The sequence below is a fragment of the Pseudophryne corroboree genome, chromosome 4 (assembly GCF_028390025.1).
Source record: "Pseudophryne corroboree isolate aPseCor3 chromosome 4, aPseCor3.hap2, whole genome shotgun sequence".
NCBI lineage: Eukaryota > Metazoa > Chordata > Amphibia > Anura > Myobatrachidae > Pseudophryne > Pseudophryne corroboree.
The window spans coordinates 849,576,607-849,595,625 of NC_086447.1; the positions used below are offsets into that span (position 1 = coordinate 849,576,607).

At 48.2% G+C, this 19,019-nt stretch overlaps 1 protein-coding gene across 2 annotated transcripts in view; it reads left to right on the forward strand.

Annotated features, from left to right (window-relative positions):
- The window catches only part of PSME4 (proteasome activator subunit 4), a 294,381-nt gene that overhangs the window by 89,990 nt on the left and 185,372 nt on the right, over positions 1-19,019 (forward strand). The window contains exon 4 of one of the 2 annotated variants that reach the window (XM_063918650.1): positions 17,847-17,906. The exons of the other annotated variant lie outside the window; for it this stretch is intronic. Coding sequence (XP_063774720.1) covers positions 17,847-17,906 — 60 coding nt within the window. The remainder of the gene's footprint in view (positions 1-17,846; positions 17,907-19,019) is intronic. 2 annotated transcript variants of the gene reach the window in all.

Below are 19,019 nucleotides of genomic sequence, written 5' to 3' on the forward strand. Positions count from 1 at the left end.
GTATATTTTGCTATGTTGGGAGAATGTAAAAGCAGAGAAAATCGCACATTATTGCTCTTAAATACCTATAAATACCTATAATCCTGTGTTTGGCTGTGATTTGCTAATACGAAAAACCTGACATGCATCCTCACTAAAGTCACACACACACGGATTGTCAGGGCTGCTAATGAAAGGAGAACACAGGTGTTATACGCTTGATGTATTGGAGTCGTCCACTCTTTTTAGGCCAGCTATTTATATCAAATCCTATACATCTAGTTTAGATGAACCTTTTACAGTGAAATTACATGCTGCATCCCAGTCTGTGCTAGGGCCTCCTTTCCTTCAGGAATGATCTACATCTGCGCACATTTGCCCATTATAGTCATCACTGCGTCATCATGTGCGACTCTGACTGCGAGGCAATATCTGTGCCGTAGGTGTCCAGCAATGTGGTTCTGGTATGAATGGTCAGCCATGTTAAGGTCGACATTCATTAGGTCGACCACTATTGGTCGACATGGACTAATAGTCAACACATGGAAATTGTCTGCATGGGACAGGTCGACGCGTTGAATGGTCGACATGGATTTTTGAACTGTTTTTGGTGTCATTTTTTCCGTAACATGACCAGGAACCCCAGTTAGTGTACTGCGTCCCCTTGCATGGCTCGTCATGCTGCAGGCATGGTGCCTCGCTCTGCTACCGCTGCGCTTGCCACAGGTTACCGTTCCCAATCGTAGACCACGTGGATGGTAAAGTATGAAAAAGGTAAAAAATTATAATTTCTCTATCGTCCTTGTGGATGCTGGGGTTCCTGAAAGGACCATGGGGAATAGCGGCTCCGCAGGAGACAGGGCACAAAAAGTAAAGCTTTCCGATCAGGTGGTGTGCACTGGCTCCTCCCCCTATGACCCTCCTCCAGACTCCAGTTAGATTTTTGTGCCCGGCCGAGAAGGGTGCAATCTAGGTGGCTCTCCTAAAGAGCTGCTTAGAGAAAGTTTAGCTTAGGTTTTTTATTTTACAGTGAGTCCTGCTGGCAACAGGATCACTGCAACGAGGGACTTAGGGGAGAAGGAGTGAACTCACCTGCGTGCAGGATGGATTGGCTTCTTGGCTACTGGACATCAGCTCCAGAGGGACGATCACAGGTACAGCCTGGATGGTCACCGGAGCCGCGCCGCCGGCCCCCTTGCAGATGCTGAAGTAAGAAGAGGTCCAGAATCGGCGGCTGAAGACTCCTGCAGTCTTCTAAAGGTAGCGCACAGCACTGCAGCTGTGCGCCATTTTCCTCTCAGCACACTTCACACGGCAGTCACTGAGGGTGCAGGGCGCTGGGAGGGGGGCGCCCTGGGAGGCAAATGAAAACCTTTTTTGGCGAAAAATACCTCACATATAGCCCCCAGAGGCTATATGGAGATATTTAACCCCTGCCAAGATTCACTAAATAGCGGGAGACGAGCCCGCCGAAAAAGGGGCGGGGCCTATCTCCTCAGCACACAGCGCCATTTTCTCTCACAGAAAGCCTGGAGAGAAGGCTCCCAGGCTCTCCCCTGCACTGCACTACAGAAACAGGGTTAAAACAGAGAGGGGGGGCACTGATTTTGGCGATATTGAGATATATATAAAGATGCTATAAGGGAAAACACTTATATAAGGTTGTCCCTATATAATTATAGCGTTTTGGTGTGTGCTGGCAAACTCTCCCTCTGTCTCCCCAAAGGGCTAGTGTGGGTCCTGTCCTCTGTCAGAGCATTCCCGGTGTGTGTGCTGTGTGTCGGTACGTGTGTGTCGACATGTATGAGGACGATGTTGGTGAGGAGGCGGAGAAATTGCCTGTAATGGTGATGTCACTCTCTAGGGAGTCGACACCGGAATGGATGGCTTATTTAGGGAATTACGTGAGAATGTCAACACGCTGCAAGGTCGGTTGACGACGTGAGACGGCCGACAAACTATTAGTACCGGTCCAGGCGTCTCAGAAACACCGTCAGGGGCGTTAAAAACGCCCATTTACCTCAGTCGGTCGACACAGACACAGACACGGACACTGAATCCAGTGTCGACGGTGAATAAACAAACGTATTTCTCATTAGGGCCACACGTTAAGGGCAATGAAGGAGGTGTTGCATATTTCTGATACTACAAGTACCACAAAAAAGGGTATTATGTGGGAGTGAAAAAACTACCTGTAGTTTTTCCTGAATCAGATAAAATAAAATGAAGTGTGTGATGATGCGTGGGGTTACCCCGATAGCAAATATTGGCGTTATACCCTTTCCCGCCAGAAATTAGGGCGCGTTGGGAAACACCCCTTAGGGTGATAAGGCGCTCACACGCTTATCAAGTGGCGTTACCGTCTCCAGATACGGCCGCCCTCAAGGAGCCAGCTGATAGGAAGCTGGAAAGATATCCTAAAAAGTATATACACACATACGGTGGTTATACTGCGACCAGCGATCGCCATCAGCCTGGAGATGCAGTGCTGGGTTGGCTTGGTCGGATTCCCTGACTGAAAATATTTTATTCATATAGAGCATTTAATAGGATGCATTCTATATATATGTACGTGAGATGCACAGAGGGATATTTGCTCTCTGGCATCAAGATAAGTACGTTGTCCATATCACCCAGAAGATGTCATGGACACGACAGTGGTCAGGTGATACAGATCCCATACGGCACATGGAAGTATTGCCGTATAAAGGGAAGGAGTTAGTTGGGGTCGGTCCATCGGACCTGGGGACCACGGCAACAGCTGGGAAATCCAACCTTTTTACCCCAAGTTACATCTCAGCTGAAAAAGACACCGTCTTTTCAGCCTCAATCCTTCCTTTCCCATGAGGGCATGCAGGCAAAAGGCCAGTCATATCTGCCCAGACATAGAGGTAAGGGAAGTAGACTGCAGCAGGCAGCCCCTTCCCAGGAAAAGAAGCCCTCCACCGCGTCTGCCAAGTCCTCAGCATGACGCTGGGGCCATGCAAGCGGACTCAAGGTGGGGGGGTAGTCTCAAGAGTCTCAGCGCGCAGTGGGATCACTCGCAGGTTGACCCCTAGATAGTACAAGTATTATCCCAGGGGTACAGATTGGAGAGTCGAGACATCTTCTCCTCGCAGGTTTCTGAAGTCTGCTTTACCAACGGCTCCCTCCGACAGGGAGGCAGCATTGGAAACAATTCACAAGCTGTATATCCAGCAGGTGATAATCAAAGTACCCCTCCTACAACAAGGAAAAGGGTATTATTTTTCCACACTATATTGTGGTACTGACGCCAGACGGCTTGGTGAGACATAGTCTAAACTGAAATCTTTGAACACTTACATAAAAGGTTTAAATCGAGATGGAGTCACTCAGAGCAGTGATAGCGAACCGGAAAAAAGGGGACTATATGGTGTCCCTGGACATCAAGGATTACCTCCATGTCCAAATTTGCCCTTCTCAACAAGGGTACCTCTGGTTCGTGGTACAGAACTGTCAATATCAGTTTCAGACGATGCCGTTTGAATTATCCACGGCACCCCGGGCCTTTTACCAAGGTAATGGCCGAAAAGATGTTTCTTCAAAGAAAAAAGGCATCTAAATTATCCCTTACTTGGACGATATCCTGAAAAGGGCAAGTTCCAGAGAACAGTTGGAGGTCGGAAGAGCACTATCTAAAGTAGTTCTACGACAGCACGACTGGATTCTAAATATTCCAAGAATCGCAGCTGTTTTCCGACGATACGTCTGCTGTTCCTAGGAATGATTCTGGGCATAGTCCAGAAAAAGGTGTTCCTCCGGGAGGAAAAAGACAAGGAGTTATTCGACCTAGTCAGAAACCTCCTAAAACCAGGCCAAGTATCAGTGCATCAATGCACAGGAGTCCTGGGAAAAATGGTGGCTTCTTACGAAGCGATTCCATTCGGCAGATCTCAGGGGATTTGCTGGACGAATGGTCCGGATCGCATTTTCAGATGCATCAGCGGATAATCCTGTCTCCAAGGACAAGGGTGTCTCTTCTGTGGGGGCTGCAGAGTGCTCATCTTTTAGAGGGCAGCACACTCAGCATTCAGGACTGTGTTCTGGGGACCACGGATACCAGCCTGAGAGGCTGGGGAGTAGTCACACAGGGAAAAAATTTCCAAGGAAGTGTGGTCAAGTCTGGAGACTTCTCTCCACATGAATATACTGGAGCTAAGGGCAATTTACAATGCTCTGAGCCTAGGAAGACTCCTGCTTCAAAGTCAACCGGTGCTGATCCAGTAGGACATCATCATGGCGGTCGCCCACGTTATCAGACGGGGCGACACAAGAAGCAGGAGGGCAATGACAGCAAGGATTCTTCGCTGGGCGGAAAATCATGTGATAACACTGTCAGCAGTGTTCATTCCGGGAGTGGGCAACTGGGAAGATTTCCTCAGCATAAATGAATTCCACCCGGAAAAGTGGAAACTTAATCTGGAAGTTTCCACATGATTGTAAACCGTTGGGAAACACCAAAGGTGGTTATGATGGCGTCCCACCTGAAGCGCCAGGTCAAGAGACACTCAGGCAATAGCTGGGACGCTCTGGTAACACCGTCGGTGTACCAGTCGGTGTATGTGTTCCATCCTCTGCTTTTCATACCCAATGTATTGAAAATGATAGGAAGGAGAGGAGTAAGAACTATACTCGTGGCTCCGGTTTGGCCAAGAAGGACTTGGTTCCCGGAACTTAAAGAGATACTAAGAAGGGTCTTGATTCGGCAAGAACCGTGTCTGTTCCGGGACTTACCGCAGCTGCGTTGACGCCAAGGCGGGTGAACGCCGGATCCTAAGGGAAAGAGGCATTCCGGAAGAGGTCATCCCTACCCTGGTCAGAGCCAGGAAGGAGGTGACCGCACAACATTATCACCACTTAGGTGAAAATATGTGCCAGGGTGTGAGTCCAGGAAGGCTCCACGGAAGAATTTCAACTAGGTTAATTTCTACATTTCCTGCAAACAGGAGTGTCTATGGGTCTCAAATTGGGTCCATTAAGGTTCAAATTTCGGCCTGTTGATTTTCTTCCAGAAAGAAATTGGCTTCAGTTCCTGAAGTCCAGAAGTTGTTAAGGGAGTACTGCATATACAGCCCCTTTGATGTCTCCAGTGGCACTGGGCGATCTCAACGTAGTTTTGGGATTCCTAAAAAATCACATTGGTTTAAACAACTCAAATCTGTGGATTTGATATATCTCACATGGAAAATGACCATGCTGTTGGTCCTGGCCTCGGCCAGGCGAGTGTCAGAATTGGCGGCTTTATCTCACAAAGCCATATCTGATTGTCCATTCGGACAGAGCAAAGCTGCGGACTCGTCCCCAGTTTCTCCTTAAGGTGGTGTCAGCGTTTCACCTGAACCAGCTTATTGTGGTACCTGCGGCTACTAGGGACTTGGAGGACTCCAAGTTGCTGGATGTTATCAGGGCCCTGAAAATATAGTTTCCAGGTTGGCTGGAGTCAGGAAATCTGACTTGCTGTTTATCCTGTATGCACCCAACAATGCTGGGTGCTTCTGCTTCTAAGCAGTCGATTGCTCGTGGGATTGGTAGCACAATTCAACTTGCACATTCTGTGGCAGGCCTGCCACAGTCTAAATCTGTTAAGGCCCATTCCACAAGGAAGGTGGGCTCATCTTGGGCGGCTGCCCGAGGGGTCTCGGCATTACAACTTTGCCGAGCAGCTACGTGGTCGGGGGAGAACACGTTTGTAAAATTCTACAAATTTGATACCCTGGCAAAAGAGGACCTGGAGTTCTCTCATTCGGTGCTGCAGAGTCATCCGCACTCTCCCGCCCGTTTGGGAGCTTTGGTATAATCCCCATGGTCCTTTCAGGAACCCCAGCATCCACAAGGACGATAGAGAAAATAAGAATTTACTTACCGATAATTCTATTTCTCGGAGTCCGTAGTGGATGCTGGGCGCCCATCCCAAGTGCGGATTATCTGCAATACTTGTACATAGTTATTGCTAATTAAATCGGGTTATTGTTGTTGTGAGCCATCTTTTCAGAGGCTCCGCTGTTATCATACTGTTAACTGGGTTCAGATCACAGGTTGTACAGTGTGATTGGTGTGGCTGGTATGAGTCTTACCCGGGATTCAAAATTCCTCCCTTATTGTGTACGCTCGTCCGGGCACAGTACCTAACTGGAGTCTGGAGGAGGGTCATAGGGGGAGGAGCCAGTGCACACCACCTGATCGGAAAGCTTTACTTTTTGTGCCCTGTCTCCTGCGGAGCCGCTATTCCCCATGGTCCTTTCAGGAACCCCAGCATCCACTACGGACTCCGAGAAATAGAATTATCGGTAAGTAAATTCTTATTTTCTCTGACGTCCTAGTGGATGCTGGGAACTCCGTAAGGACCATGGGGAATAGCGGCTCCGCAGGAGACTGGGCACAACTAAAAGAAAGCTTTTAGACTACCTGGTGTGCACTGGCTCCTCCCACTATGACCCTCCTCCAAGCCTCAGTTAGATTTCTGTGCCCGGCCGAGCTGGATGCACACTAGGGGCTCTCCTGAGCTCCTAGAAAGAAAGTTTATTTTAGGTTTTTTATTTTACAGTGAGACCTGCTGGCAACAGGCTCACTGCATCGAGGGACTAAGGGGAGAAGAAGCGAACCTACCTGCTTGCAGCTAGCTTGGGCTTCTTAGGCTACTGGACACCATTAGCTCCAGAGGGATCGACCGCATGAAACTGGCCTTGGTGTTCGTTCCCGGAGCCGCGCCGCCGTCCCCCTTACAGAGCCAGAAGCAAGAAGAGGTCCGGAAAATCGGCGGCAGAAGACGTCAGTCTTCACCAAGGTAGCGCACAGCACTGCAGCTGTGCGCCATTGCTCCTCATGCACACTTCACACTCCGGTCACTGAGGGTGCAGGGCGTTGGGGGGGGGGGGGGGGGGGCCCTGAGCAGCAATAAAAACACCTTGGCTGGCAAATATATCACAATATATAGCCCCAGAGGCTATATATGTGATAAATACCCCTGCCAGAATACATAAAAAAGCGGGAGAAAAGTCTGCGAAAAAGGGGCGGGGCTATCAGCACACTGGCGCCATTTTCTCTTCACAGTACAGCTGGAAGACACCTCCCCAGGCTCTCCCCTGTAGTTTGCAGGCTCAAAGGGTTAAAAAGAGAGGGGGGGCACTAAATTTAGGCGCAATATTGTATATACAAGCAGCTATTGGGAAAAATTCACTCAATATAGTGTTAATCCCTAAATTATATAGCGCTCTGGTGTGTGCTGGCATACTCTCTCTCTGTCTCCCCAAAGGGCTGTGTGGGGTCCTGTCCTCAGTCAGAGCATTCCCTGTGTGTGTGCGGTGTGTCGGTACGGCTGTGTCGACACGTTTGATGAGGAGGCTTATGTGATGGCAGAGCAGATGCCGATAAATGTGATGTCGCCCCCTGTGGGGCCGACACCAGAGTGGATGGATAGGTGGAAGGTATTAACCGACAGTGTCAACTCCTTACATAAAAGGCTGGATGACGTAACAGCTATGGGACAGCCGGCTTCTCGGCCCGCGCCTGCCCAGGCGTCTCAAAGGCTATCAGGGGCTCAAAAACGCCCGCTCCCTCAGATGGCAGACACAGATGTCGACACGGAGTCTGACTCCAGTGTCGACGAGGTTGAGACATATACACAATCCACTAGGAACATCCGTTACATGATTCCGGCAATAAAAAATGTGTTACACATTTCTGACATTAACCCAAGTACCACTAAAAAAGGGTTTTATGTTTGGGGAGAAAAAGCAGGCAGTGTTTTGTTCCCCCATCAAATGAGTGAATGAAGTGTGAAAAAGCGTGGGTTCCCCCGATAAGAAACTGGTAATTTCTAAAAAGTTACTGATGGCGTACCCTTTCCCGCCAGAGGATAAGTTACGCTGGGAGATATCCCCTAGGGTGGATAAGGCGCTCACACGTTTGTCAAAAAAGGTGGCACTGCCGTCTTAGGATACGGCCACTTTGAAGGTACCTGCTGATAAAAAGCAGGAGGCTATCCTGAAGTCTGTATTTACACACAGGTACTAGACTGAGACCTGCAGATAGTGCTGCTGCAGCGTGGTCTGTAACCCTGTCAAACAGGGATACTATTTTGCGAACATAAGACGTCGTCTTATATATGAGGGATGCACAGAGGGATATTTTGCCGGCTGGCATCCAGAATTAATGCAATGTCCATTCTGTCAGGAGGGTATTAGAGACCCGACACTGGACAGGTGATGCTGACTTTAAAAGGCACATAGAGCCTTATAAGGGTGAGGAATTGTTTGGGGATGGTCTCTGGGACCTCGTATCCACAGCAACAGCTGGGAAGAAAATTTTTTACCTCAGGTTTCCTCACAGCCTATGAAAGCACTGTATTATCAAAGGCGCTTCCTTTCTGCACAGAGACGAGGGAAGAGGGAAAAAGCTGCACCAGTCAGCCAGTTCCCAGAATCAAAATTCTTCCCCCGCTTCCTCTGAGTCCACCGCATGACGCGGGAGCTCCACAGGCGTAGCCAGGTACGGTGGGGGGCCTCCTCAAAAATTTCAGCTATCAGTGGGATCACTCACAGGTGGATCCCTGGATCCTTCAAGTAGTATCTCAGGGGTACAAGCTGGAATTCGAGGTGTCCCCCCCGCCGTTTCCTCAAATCTGCCTTGCCGACAACTCCCTCAGGCAGGGAGGCTGTGCTAGAGGAAATTCACAAGCTGTATTCCCAGCAGGTGATAGTCAAGGTGCCCCTACTTCAACAAGGACGGGGTTACTATTCCACACTGTTTGTGGTACCGAAACCGGACGGTTCGGTGAGACCCATTTTAAATTTGAAATCCTTGAACACATACATAAAAAAATTCAAGTTCAAGATGGAATCGCTCAGGGCGATTATTGCAAGCCTGGAGGAGGGGGATTACATGGTATCCCTGGACATCAAGGATGCTTACCTACATGTCCCCATTTACCATCCTCACCAGGAGTACCTCAGATTTGTGGTACAGGATTGCCATTACCAATTCCAAACACTGCCGTTTGGACTGTCCACTGCACCGAAGGTCTTTACCAAGGTAATGGCAGAAATGATGATACTCCTTCGAAAAAAGGGAGTTTTAATTATCCCGTACTTGGACGATCTCCTTATAAAGGCAAGGTCCAAGGAGCAGTTGTTGGTCGGAGTAGCACTATCTCGGGAAGTGCTACAACAGCACGGATGGATTCTATACATTCCAAAGTCACAGCTGGTTCCTACCACACGCCTACTGTTCCTGGGGATGGTTCTGGACACAGAACAGAAAAAAGTGTTTCTCCCGCAGGAGAAAGCCAAGGAGCTGTCATCTCTAGTCAGAGACCTCCTGAAACCAAAACAGGTGTCGGTGCATCACTGCACACGAGTCCCGGGAAAAATGGTAGCTTCTTACGAAGCAAAATTCCATTCGGCAGGTTCCATGCAAGCACCTTTCAGTGGGACCTCTTGGACAAGTGGTCGGGATCGCATCTTCAGATGCATCGGCTGATAACCCTGTCTCCAAGGACCAGGGTATCTCTACTGTGGTGGCTGCAGAGTGCTCATCTTCAAGAGGGCCGCAGATTCGGCATACAGGACTGGGTCCTGGTAACCACGGATGCCAGCCTTCGAGGCTGGGGGGCAGTCACACAGGGAAGAAATTTCCAAGGACTTTGGTCAAGTCAGGAGTCGTCCCTACACATAAATATTCTGGAACTGAGGGCCATTTACAATGCCCTAAGTCTGGCAAGGCCTCTGCTTCAAAACCAGCCGGTACTGATCCAATCAGACAACATCACGGCAGTCGCCCTTATAAACCGACAGGGCGGCACAAGAAGCAGGATGGCGATGGCAGAAGCCACAAGGATTCTCCGATGGGCGGAGAATCACGTCTTAGCACTGTCAGCAGTGTTCATTCCGGGAGTGGACAACTGGGAAGCAGACTTCCTCAGCAGACACGACCTACACCCGGGAGAGTGGGGACTTCATCCAGAAGTCTTCCAACTGTTGGTAAACCGTTGGGAAAGGCCACAGGTGGACATGATGGCGTCCCGCCTAAACAAAAAACTAGATATTGCGCCAGGTCAAGGGACCCTCAGGCGATAGCTGTGGACGCTCTAGTGACACCGTGGGTGTACCAGTCGGTTTATGTATTCCCTCCTCTGCCTCTCATACCAAAGGTACTGAGAATAATAAGAAAACGAGGAGTAAGAACGATGCTCGTGGTTCCGGATGGGCCAAGAAGAGCTTGGTACCCAGAACTTCAAGAAATTATATCAGAGGACCCATGGCCTCTACCGCTCAGACAGGATCTGCTACAGCAGGGGCCCTGTCTGTTCCAAGACTTACCGCTGCTGCGTTTGACGGCATGGCGGTTGAATTCCGGATCCTAAAGGAAAAAGGCATTCCGGAGGAAGTCATTCCTACGCTGATAAAAGCCAGGAAAGAAGTAACCGCAAACCATTATCACCGTATTTGGCGAAAATATGTTGCGTGGTGTGCGGCCAGGAAGGCCCCAACAGAGGAATTTCAGCTGGGTCGTTTTCTGCACTTCCTACAGTCAGGAGTGACTATGGGCCTAAACTTGGGTTCCATTAAGGTCCAGATTTCGGCTCTGTCGATTTTCTTCCAAAACGAACTGGCTTCACTGCCTGAAGTTCAGACTTTTGTTAAGGGAGTGCTGCATATTCAGCCCCCTTTTGTGCCTCCTGTGGCACCTTGGGATCTCAAACGTGGTGTTGAGTTTCCTAAAATCACATTGGTTTGAGCCACTTAAAACTGTGGATTTGAAATATCTCACGTGGAAAGTGGTCATGTTATTGGCCTTGGCTTCGGGCAGGCGTGTGTCAGAATTGGCGGCTTTGTCATGTAAAAGCCCTTATCTGATTTTCCATATGGATAGGGCAGAATTGAGGACTCGTCCCCAGTTTCTCCCTAAGGTGGTATCAGCTTTTCACTTAAACCAACCTATTGTAGTGCCTGCGGCTACTAGGGACTTGGAAGATTCCACGTTACTGGACGTAGTCAGGGCCTTAAAAATTTATATTTCCAGGACGGCTGGAGTCAGGAAAACTGACTCGCTTTTTATCCTGTAGGCGCCCAACAAAATAGATGCTCCTGCTTCTAAGCAGACTATTGCTCGCTGAATTTGTAGCACAATTCAGCTGGAGCATTCTGCGGCTGGATTGCCGCATCCTAAATCAGTAAAAGCCCATTCCACGAGGAAAGTGGGCTCATCTTGGGCAACTGCCCGAGGGGTCTCGGCTTTATAACTTTGCCGAGCTGCAACTTGGTCAAGGGCAAACACGTTTGCAAAATTCTACAAATTTGATACCCTGGCTGAGGAGGACCTTGAGTTCTCTCATTCGGTGCTGCAGAGTCATCCGCACTCTCCCGCCCGTTTGGGAGCTTTGGTATAATCCCCATGGTCCTTACGGAGTTCCCAGCATCCACTAGGACGTCAGAGAAAATAAGATTTTACTCACCGGTAAATCTATTTCTCGTAGTCCGTAGTGGATGCTGGGCGCCCATCCCAAGTGCGGATTGTCTGCAATACTTGTATGTAGTTATTGCCTAACTAAGGGTTATTGTTCAGCCATCTGTTGAGAGGCTCAGTTATATTTCATACTGTTAACTGGGTATAGTATCACAAGTTATACGGTGTGATTGGTGTGGCTGGTATGAGTCTTACCCGGGATTCAAAATCCTTCCTTATTGTGTCAGCTCTTCCGGGCACAGTATCCTAACTGAGGCATGGAGGAGGGTCATAGTGGGAGGAGCCAGTGCACACCAGGTAGTCTAAAAGCTTTCTTTTAGTTGTGCCCAGTCTCCTGCGGAGCCGCTATTCCCCATGGTCCTTACGGAGTTCCCAGCATCCAGTACGGACTACGAGAAATAGATTTACCGGTGAGTAAAATCTTATTTTTTTAAAGCCACGTTGACTTTTTCATGTGTCGATCTGTCCCATGTCGACCATGTCATTGACGACCAATAGTGGTCGACCTAATGACTGTCGACCTTAACATGATCGACCATCCAAACGGATATCCCGCAATGTGTGGTTCCTGAGCACAATCTTCCGCACATCGCAGGTTATGGCGTTGACCCCCCTGCTCTGTCAGTTCAGGAGTTTTGTAACCGGACACCTACAGTATGCAGTTTACTCTCTTCATACATAGAGAAACCCATGACAGCTGGAACTATCTATTGCAACCATACAGTGTTTACTTCAGCTTGGCTACTGATTTGCAACATGTAAGATGCCAGTGTTCCGCTTTTATAATAGAACTGTATGAATAGGGTTCTGCAGCAAGGCAGATCATTTCTTTTTATTATGTAATGCTATTTGATGAACCATAAACCAAATCCACCATGGTTGCGATGTTTACATCCTATCATGATCAAAGTTATGTATGAACATGCTGTACTTCCCTGGTTAGTTAGGGCGGTTGTTTATACCCCTTTCACACCAATATCCTGGGTCCAACCTGGCTTATTGAACACTGTTTCATGCCGTGTCACAGCTGCTTGAAACTGCGTTCACACCGTAGGCTGGACTCGGGTTATTGCAGGGACGTCACTTTGCTGGCGCTTAGGGATAATCTCATCTCCAAGTGGAGGCTCTCCGGCTCTCCGCATATTTGTATCGTGACCCAAGTCTCATTTTCATACTGGGTCAGTCCCAGGGTCAACCCTGGTCGAATTCCGCGTGCACCAGACCCGTTTATTCCATTTCACACCAAGCCAGGTCCCGGGTAGGGTGGAGAGCTGTTTGTCCTCTTGCATTATATTGGGTCTGAGGCGCATTTTCGTGGAAAACATTGCAAAAAAGACACTCGCCGCTATCTAGTCACCCCAGCACTCAATCATTATGTGAAACGCGGCTTATAGCGCACAGAACAAAGATGTAAGAGAACACTTCTGTACATCTCAAATCTCATCTGCAAATACTATCCCTCATATCCTTTAGCTCTTCCTCAGACTATGGGGGATATTCAATTTGGTCCGAAGAGACATCGGGAGTAAAAACCCCCGATGTTTCTTCGGGTGCTGCGGTCGGGCTATTTAATTTGCTCGGCCGGTAACAAGTCCTCTTACACCCGAAAACACACAGGTTCAGTGAAACCTGTGTGTTTTCGGGTGAAACAGCCCCATTTTCGGTTGAAAACGGGGCTGTTATCGGGCATTTTGCTTCGCCTGCCGGAGGCAGGTGAAGCAAAACCCCCGATAAGCCGCGGCACGCGCCGGCTTATCGGGGCCAATTAAATAGCCCCCACCGGCCGATACTTATCACCCGGCATCCCGGGCCAAATTGAATATCCCCCTTTGTCTTGCCTCTTCTGTATCAGCTCTCCCTCCCTTCCACCTGTAATGCTTCACCTGTGCCGCTTCCCACCTACAGAATTCTCTTCCCTAGCCTGTATCGTAGAGCCTGTCTTATTCCCACTTATCCTACTATTAGTACGCACTCCATACTTGCCTACCTGACCCTCTCCATGAGGGAGAAAATGCTCTGTTCCTGGACTTTCCTGGTAATGTATGATTGCCATCACCTGTGGTGAGCTAGTTAATTGATAAGAAAGGTGTTTCACCACAGGTGATGGCAATCATACATTACCAGGAAAGTCCAGGAACAGAGCATTTTCTCCCTCATGGAGAGGGTCAGGTAGGGCAAGTATGACGCACTCATAGATTGGAAAATTTTGTCTGCCGTTAATTGCCCTGTCTTTTTATATGCTCATTATTTTTTTTTACCTCCATCTGGCTCCACAGCGCATAGAATAATTGTATAATTAAAGCTTGCAGCACTATGACAGACTGAATAGTACTAGAAATGGACAGACATTGGTTTCTATATATTTCTGTGTTTGCAGAATTCCTCGCTAGGATTATATACAAAAAAACTGATATGTTTTCTCCTCATCCAAAATATCTGCCGAAAACTGATAAATATTCTTTTGTAAGGATGTAAAGAGACAAGTGTATAGGAAAACACGCAATACTGTGTGTAGGGGACATTACGTTTCTTAGGCATGTGGGGGAACGCCCAGCACATGGCTAGTCCGCCCTACATGTCTGGCTCTGCCCCCCCCCCCCATACTGGTACAAAAGCATCGCTACCTGCCGTGGCCACGCCCCGCATCGGTCCGGACCGTGCCCCACCAACGTCGTTCTAACACCGTTGGCACGCCCCCTCCCTCCTCAGGCAGAGGCGATCGCAGCCCTGACATGCTTTTAGCATCTCACTGGGATCCAATGCGTGAGCTCACTCCACATATAAGTTCAGACTGCGGCAGCGATCCAGTCTGAATTACCCCCTAGAACACTGAGGAACACAGATTGTTTGTTTGTTTGTTTGTTTTGTGTTCTCAGAACTTTCTGGATAATCTGTCTCCAGCTGAACGATCCCCCATACATGTTTATATCTGATCTTCCGTTAGATGTTCCGTGTTGATCACTTGACAAGACGTCAGCTTGTAGCATGTGACAGGCCACACGTTAAATATGATCTTGGTGCATCTCATTGTGTAATGATTGTTTCGTCACATTCTTCATGGAAAAGAAAGTACTTTCACAGCTACCTAATGAGTCAGCGGGACACTTGTGCTGTTTATTCCTGGATTATCTTCCAGCTGTTTATGCAACGATAAGCCAGCGCTGAACTGTTTGTCAGCCTGTGCTCTGACTATAATGCACCAGACCCCCAGATTGTCTGCTAAAGGGAAAACTGCTGATTCATGCAGTAAGCCGGGTTTATTTTTACTTCATGCATCTATTAATAAATATTGAAGGCAACATATGGGCAGAAGTTAATATTCACAGTGAAGCACACGTATCCGTTATTCTGTCGATTTGCGTTTGCTATCTGTGGCGGTGTTACTTTATCTGCTGAAGTTATATATTATTATCCATAGATTCCCAGCTATGAATGACATTGTAGGCTTAAATTATAAATGGATTACTATGGCGGGAAGCTTCTATTGGACGTGTTAAATATTCTCGTTTAACCCAGTGATTTCCAAAACCGGTCCTCAAGGACCTCCAACAGTTCATGTTTTCCAGGTTGCCTAGCAGGTGCACAGGTGTATTCATTACTCACTGGCACATTTTAAAAGATTCTCAGCTGAAGCTAATTTATTTCCTCTTGTGATTCTGGGCCCGATTCAGACCTAAGCACTCCCGTACTAATTACAGAGGACTGTAAACAATATTTAGAGGACTGTAAATATAATCTGAATGCTGATTGTGAGGTAATATATGGAGTTCTGTACTACCTGTCAGCCCTTTGTAATGTGTAAAGGTGCCCACACACGGTAAGATTTTTCTAAACTATGTGGGCGTTTTTCCGAACGATCGGAACAACACATCGTTTTAGAAGCGGCCTGTGTGTGGGCATGTAAACGTTGCGATGTGTGCACCAATGGGTCATTCATCACCTCCTCAGATCTCTTGAACATGTATTTAGATCTGAGGAGGCGGGCGAACGATGCAGCATGGCTCCTCACCACCCCTCTCCCCCATTCCTGCCTGCCGCAGATGGTAATTGCCGGAATCAGCAAGTATATGTGCGCACTTGCCATCGCCGGCACCCCCGGCGGGTCCCGTTGTTCGTGATTTGTTGCTGGAGGGCACATCTCTCCGTTTGTGTGGATTGTGGGTCCTGCACTTATCAATTCAATTACGTGGGAATTTGCAAAAGCAAGTTTGTTTCACAAAGCTCTCATTCATTGCGTAAATGCGTGCACTTGAGGAATGCAAGATCCAATTAGAAATGACAATTCACGGTAGTGGAGGTTGTGTTGCTTTTCTACAAAAAGTGACCTAGGAGAAGTGCATGGAAAAAGTGGGGTTACCATCCTGAACCCCAAAGTAGCAACTGAGATAGCAGGACCATATAGAAGTCTGTTATTCGCCTTAAGAGAAAGCACTGGGAGGTTCTTAAAAGGTGTCAAATGGAGGACTTTTGCACTTAGTAATGCAAGAGTTTTTTCTTTCTAGCATTTTTGGTACAGACAAGTGTCTGTAAAGTGATTTTGTCAGTGTTTTAATACCATTTTGTAAAAAGTTGGGGAAAAATCGTGTTTTGGCGTCCATCTGCAATCAATACACCACCTCCACGTACCTGTCCCACATCATTTACACCTACACATACCTGTCCCACATCATTTACACCTCCACGTACCTGTCCCACATCATTTACACCTCCACGTACCTGTCCCACATCCTTTACACCTCCACGTACCTGTCCGGCATCATTTACACCTCCACGTACCTGTCCTACATCATTTACACCTCCACGTACTTGTCCCACATCCTTTACACCTCCACGTACCTGTCCCACATCATTTACACCTCCACGTACCTGTCCCACATCATTTACACCTCCACGTACCTGTCCCACATCCTTTACACCTCCACGTACCTGTCCCACATCCTTTACACCTCCACGTACCTGTCCTACATCATTTACACCTCCACGTACTTGTCCCACATCCTTTACACCTCCACGTACCTGTCCCACATCATTTACACCTCCACGTACCTGTCCCACATCATTTACACCTCCACGTACCTGTCCCACATCCTTTACACCTCCACGTACCTGTCCGGCATCATTTACACCTCCACGTACCTGTCCTACATCATTTACACCTCCATGTACTTGTCCCACATCCTTTACACCTCCACGTACCTGTCCCACATCATTTACACCTCCACGTACCTGTCCCACATCATTTACACCTCCACGTACCTGTCCCACATCATTTACACCTCCACGTACCTGTCCCGCATCCTTTACACCTCCACGTACCTGTCCTGCATCATTTACACCTCCACGTACCTGTCCTACATCATTTACACCTCCACGTACCTGTCCTACATCATTTACACCTCCACGTACTTGTCCCACATCCTTTACACCTCCACGTACCTGTCCCACATCCTTTACACCTCCACGTACCTGTCCCACATCTTTTACACCTCCACGTACCTGTCCCACATCCTTTACACCTCCACGTACCTGTCCCGCATCATTTACACCTCCACGTACCTGTCCCACATCCTTTACACCTCCACGTACCTGTCCTGCATCCTTTACACCTCCACGTACCTGTCCTGCATCATTTACACCTCCACGTACCTGTCCCGCATCACTTACACCTCCACGTACCTGTCCGGCATCACTTACACCTCCACGTACCTGTCCGGCATCACTTACACCTCCACATACCTGTCCGGCATCATTTACACCTCCACATACCTGTCCGGCATCATTCACACCTCCACATACCTGTCCTACATCATGTAACCCATTATTGAGCTTTTTAGACAAATTCACCTGAAAACGGACATGTCTATATTGACTAAATTATGCTATTTAATCCTCTCCAAGTGTGTGATTATTCATTAGGAGGGGTGTACCAGAGGTTCTGCACTGTGTCCCAACATTTCTACCTTACAATAAAAGGTCTCCCTACCTTTTCACCTGCTCAGGGGGGAACGCACAATAAAAGTTAATTTCCTCAGAGATGTAATTCACAGTGTGAGTCTGCAGTGAGAATGGCTAGCTTGGCCCAACTCGCACCTAACTGAATCGACCCCTTAGGGCCTCGAATTCAGAATTGGCCACGCTGCAGTGCCCTGGGCTATTCAATTGCAGCGCGTGGCACAACACTTTTCCTCAGCACAGTAAGCTATCGAGGCTAATTGAATCTGGTCGCTAGTTTTTACCCTATTGGCACACTGCAATCTTTTGTGAAGTCTGTTGTTGAGGAACTAGTTTGAACGAGGTTGCAGAAACCCTTTATTTCCCCCATATAGTAACCTTTGTTTTCTCATTTCATGACTTTTGCTTTTTGTCTCCATTTCCATATTCAGTTCATATCGACAAGGCTTGTCCTCCACTAAAACAATTGTGCTTAATGTTTTACGTAGGTGGTAAGGACCTTTTCTTTTTGTTACTTTTCTGTTGTCGCTTCTGCTCATTGGCTGGTGATGATTTTCTGCATGTCTAATGACGTTTAAAAGTCCCGTCATGAGTTTGATGTTAGCACAGAGTTGCCTGGGCACAGTTTGTTTGCATGTGACACGCCTGTGACAGACATTTTCCCCGAGGTAATCTGTAATTCACATGAACCACCACGTGTTCTCACATTATAGAATAGAAAACATGCACCCTGCACCTGACGCTTAAACATATGTCATTTGAAGGAACAATGTTTAGTCGTGATCAAATGCCCTAAATGAGGGAGTGGGGCAGATTGTATTCGTATAGGATGATATGGTGGTGATCAGTAACTTGCATGTTTTCAGGATGTCGCACAAAGGCTAAGCAAAAAATATTCAAAATTTAAAACCATTGTAAAGGATCATGCAGTGAAACCCCTGAAGAGTGACATTTAAAGCGTGGGTGGTTTTTCTGCCTATCTTCAGTGTAGATTTGGGGCTTTGATTTCCACTTTGCATCCATCTAGGATCTACCTCTGTTTCTCTAACGTCCTAGTGGATGCTGGGACTCCGTCAGGACCATGGGGAATAGCGGGCTCCGCAGGAGACAGGGCACATCTAAATAAAGCTTTTAGGATCACATGGTGCGTACTGGCTCCTCCCCCTATGACCCTCCTCCAAGCCTCAGTTAGGTTTTTGTGCCCGTCCGAGAAGGGTGCAATCTAGGTGGCTCTCCTAAAGAGCTGCTTAGAAAAAGTTTTTTTTAGGTTAAATCTCAGTGAATCCTGCTGGCAACAGGATCACTGCATCGAGGGACTTAGGGGAGAGATTTCCAACTCACCTGCGTGCAGGATGGATTGGAGTCTTAGGCTACTGGACACTTAGCTCCAGAGGGAGTCGGAACACAGGTCCTCCTGGGGTTCGTCCCGGAGCCGCGCCGCCGATCCCCCTTACAGACGCTGAAGACGGAGGTCCGGAAAGCAGGCGGCAGAAGACTCCTCAGTCTTCATGAAGGTAGCGCACAGCACTGCAGCTGTGCGCCATTGTTGCTACACGTCTCACTGATTCAGTCACGGAGGGTGCAGGGCGCTGCTGGGGGCGCCC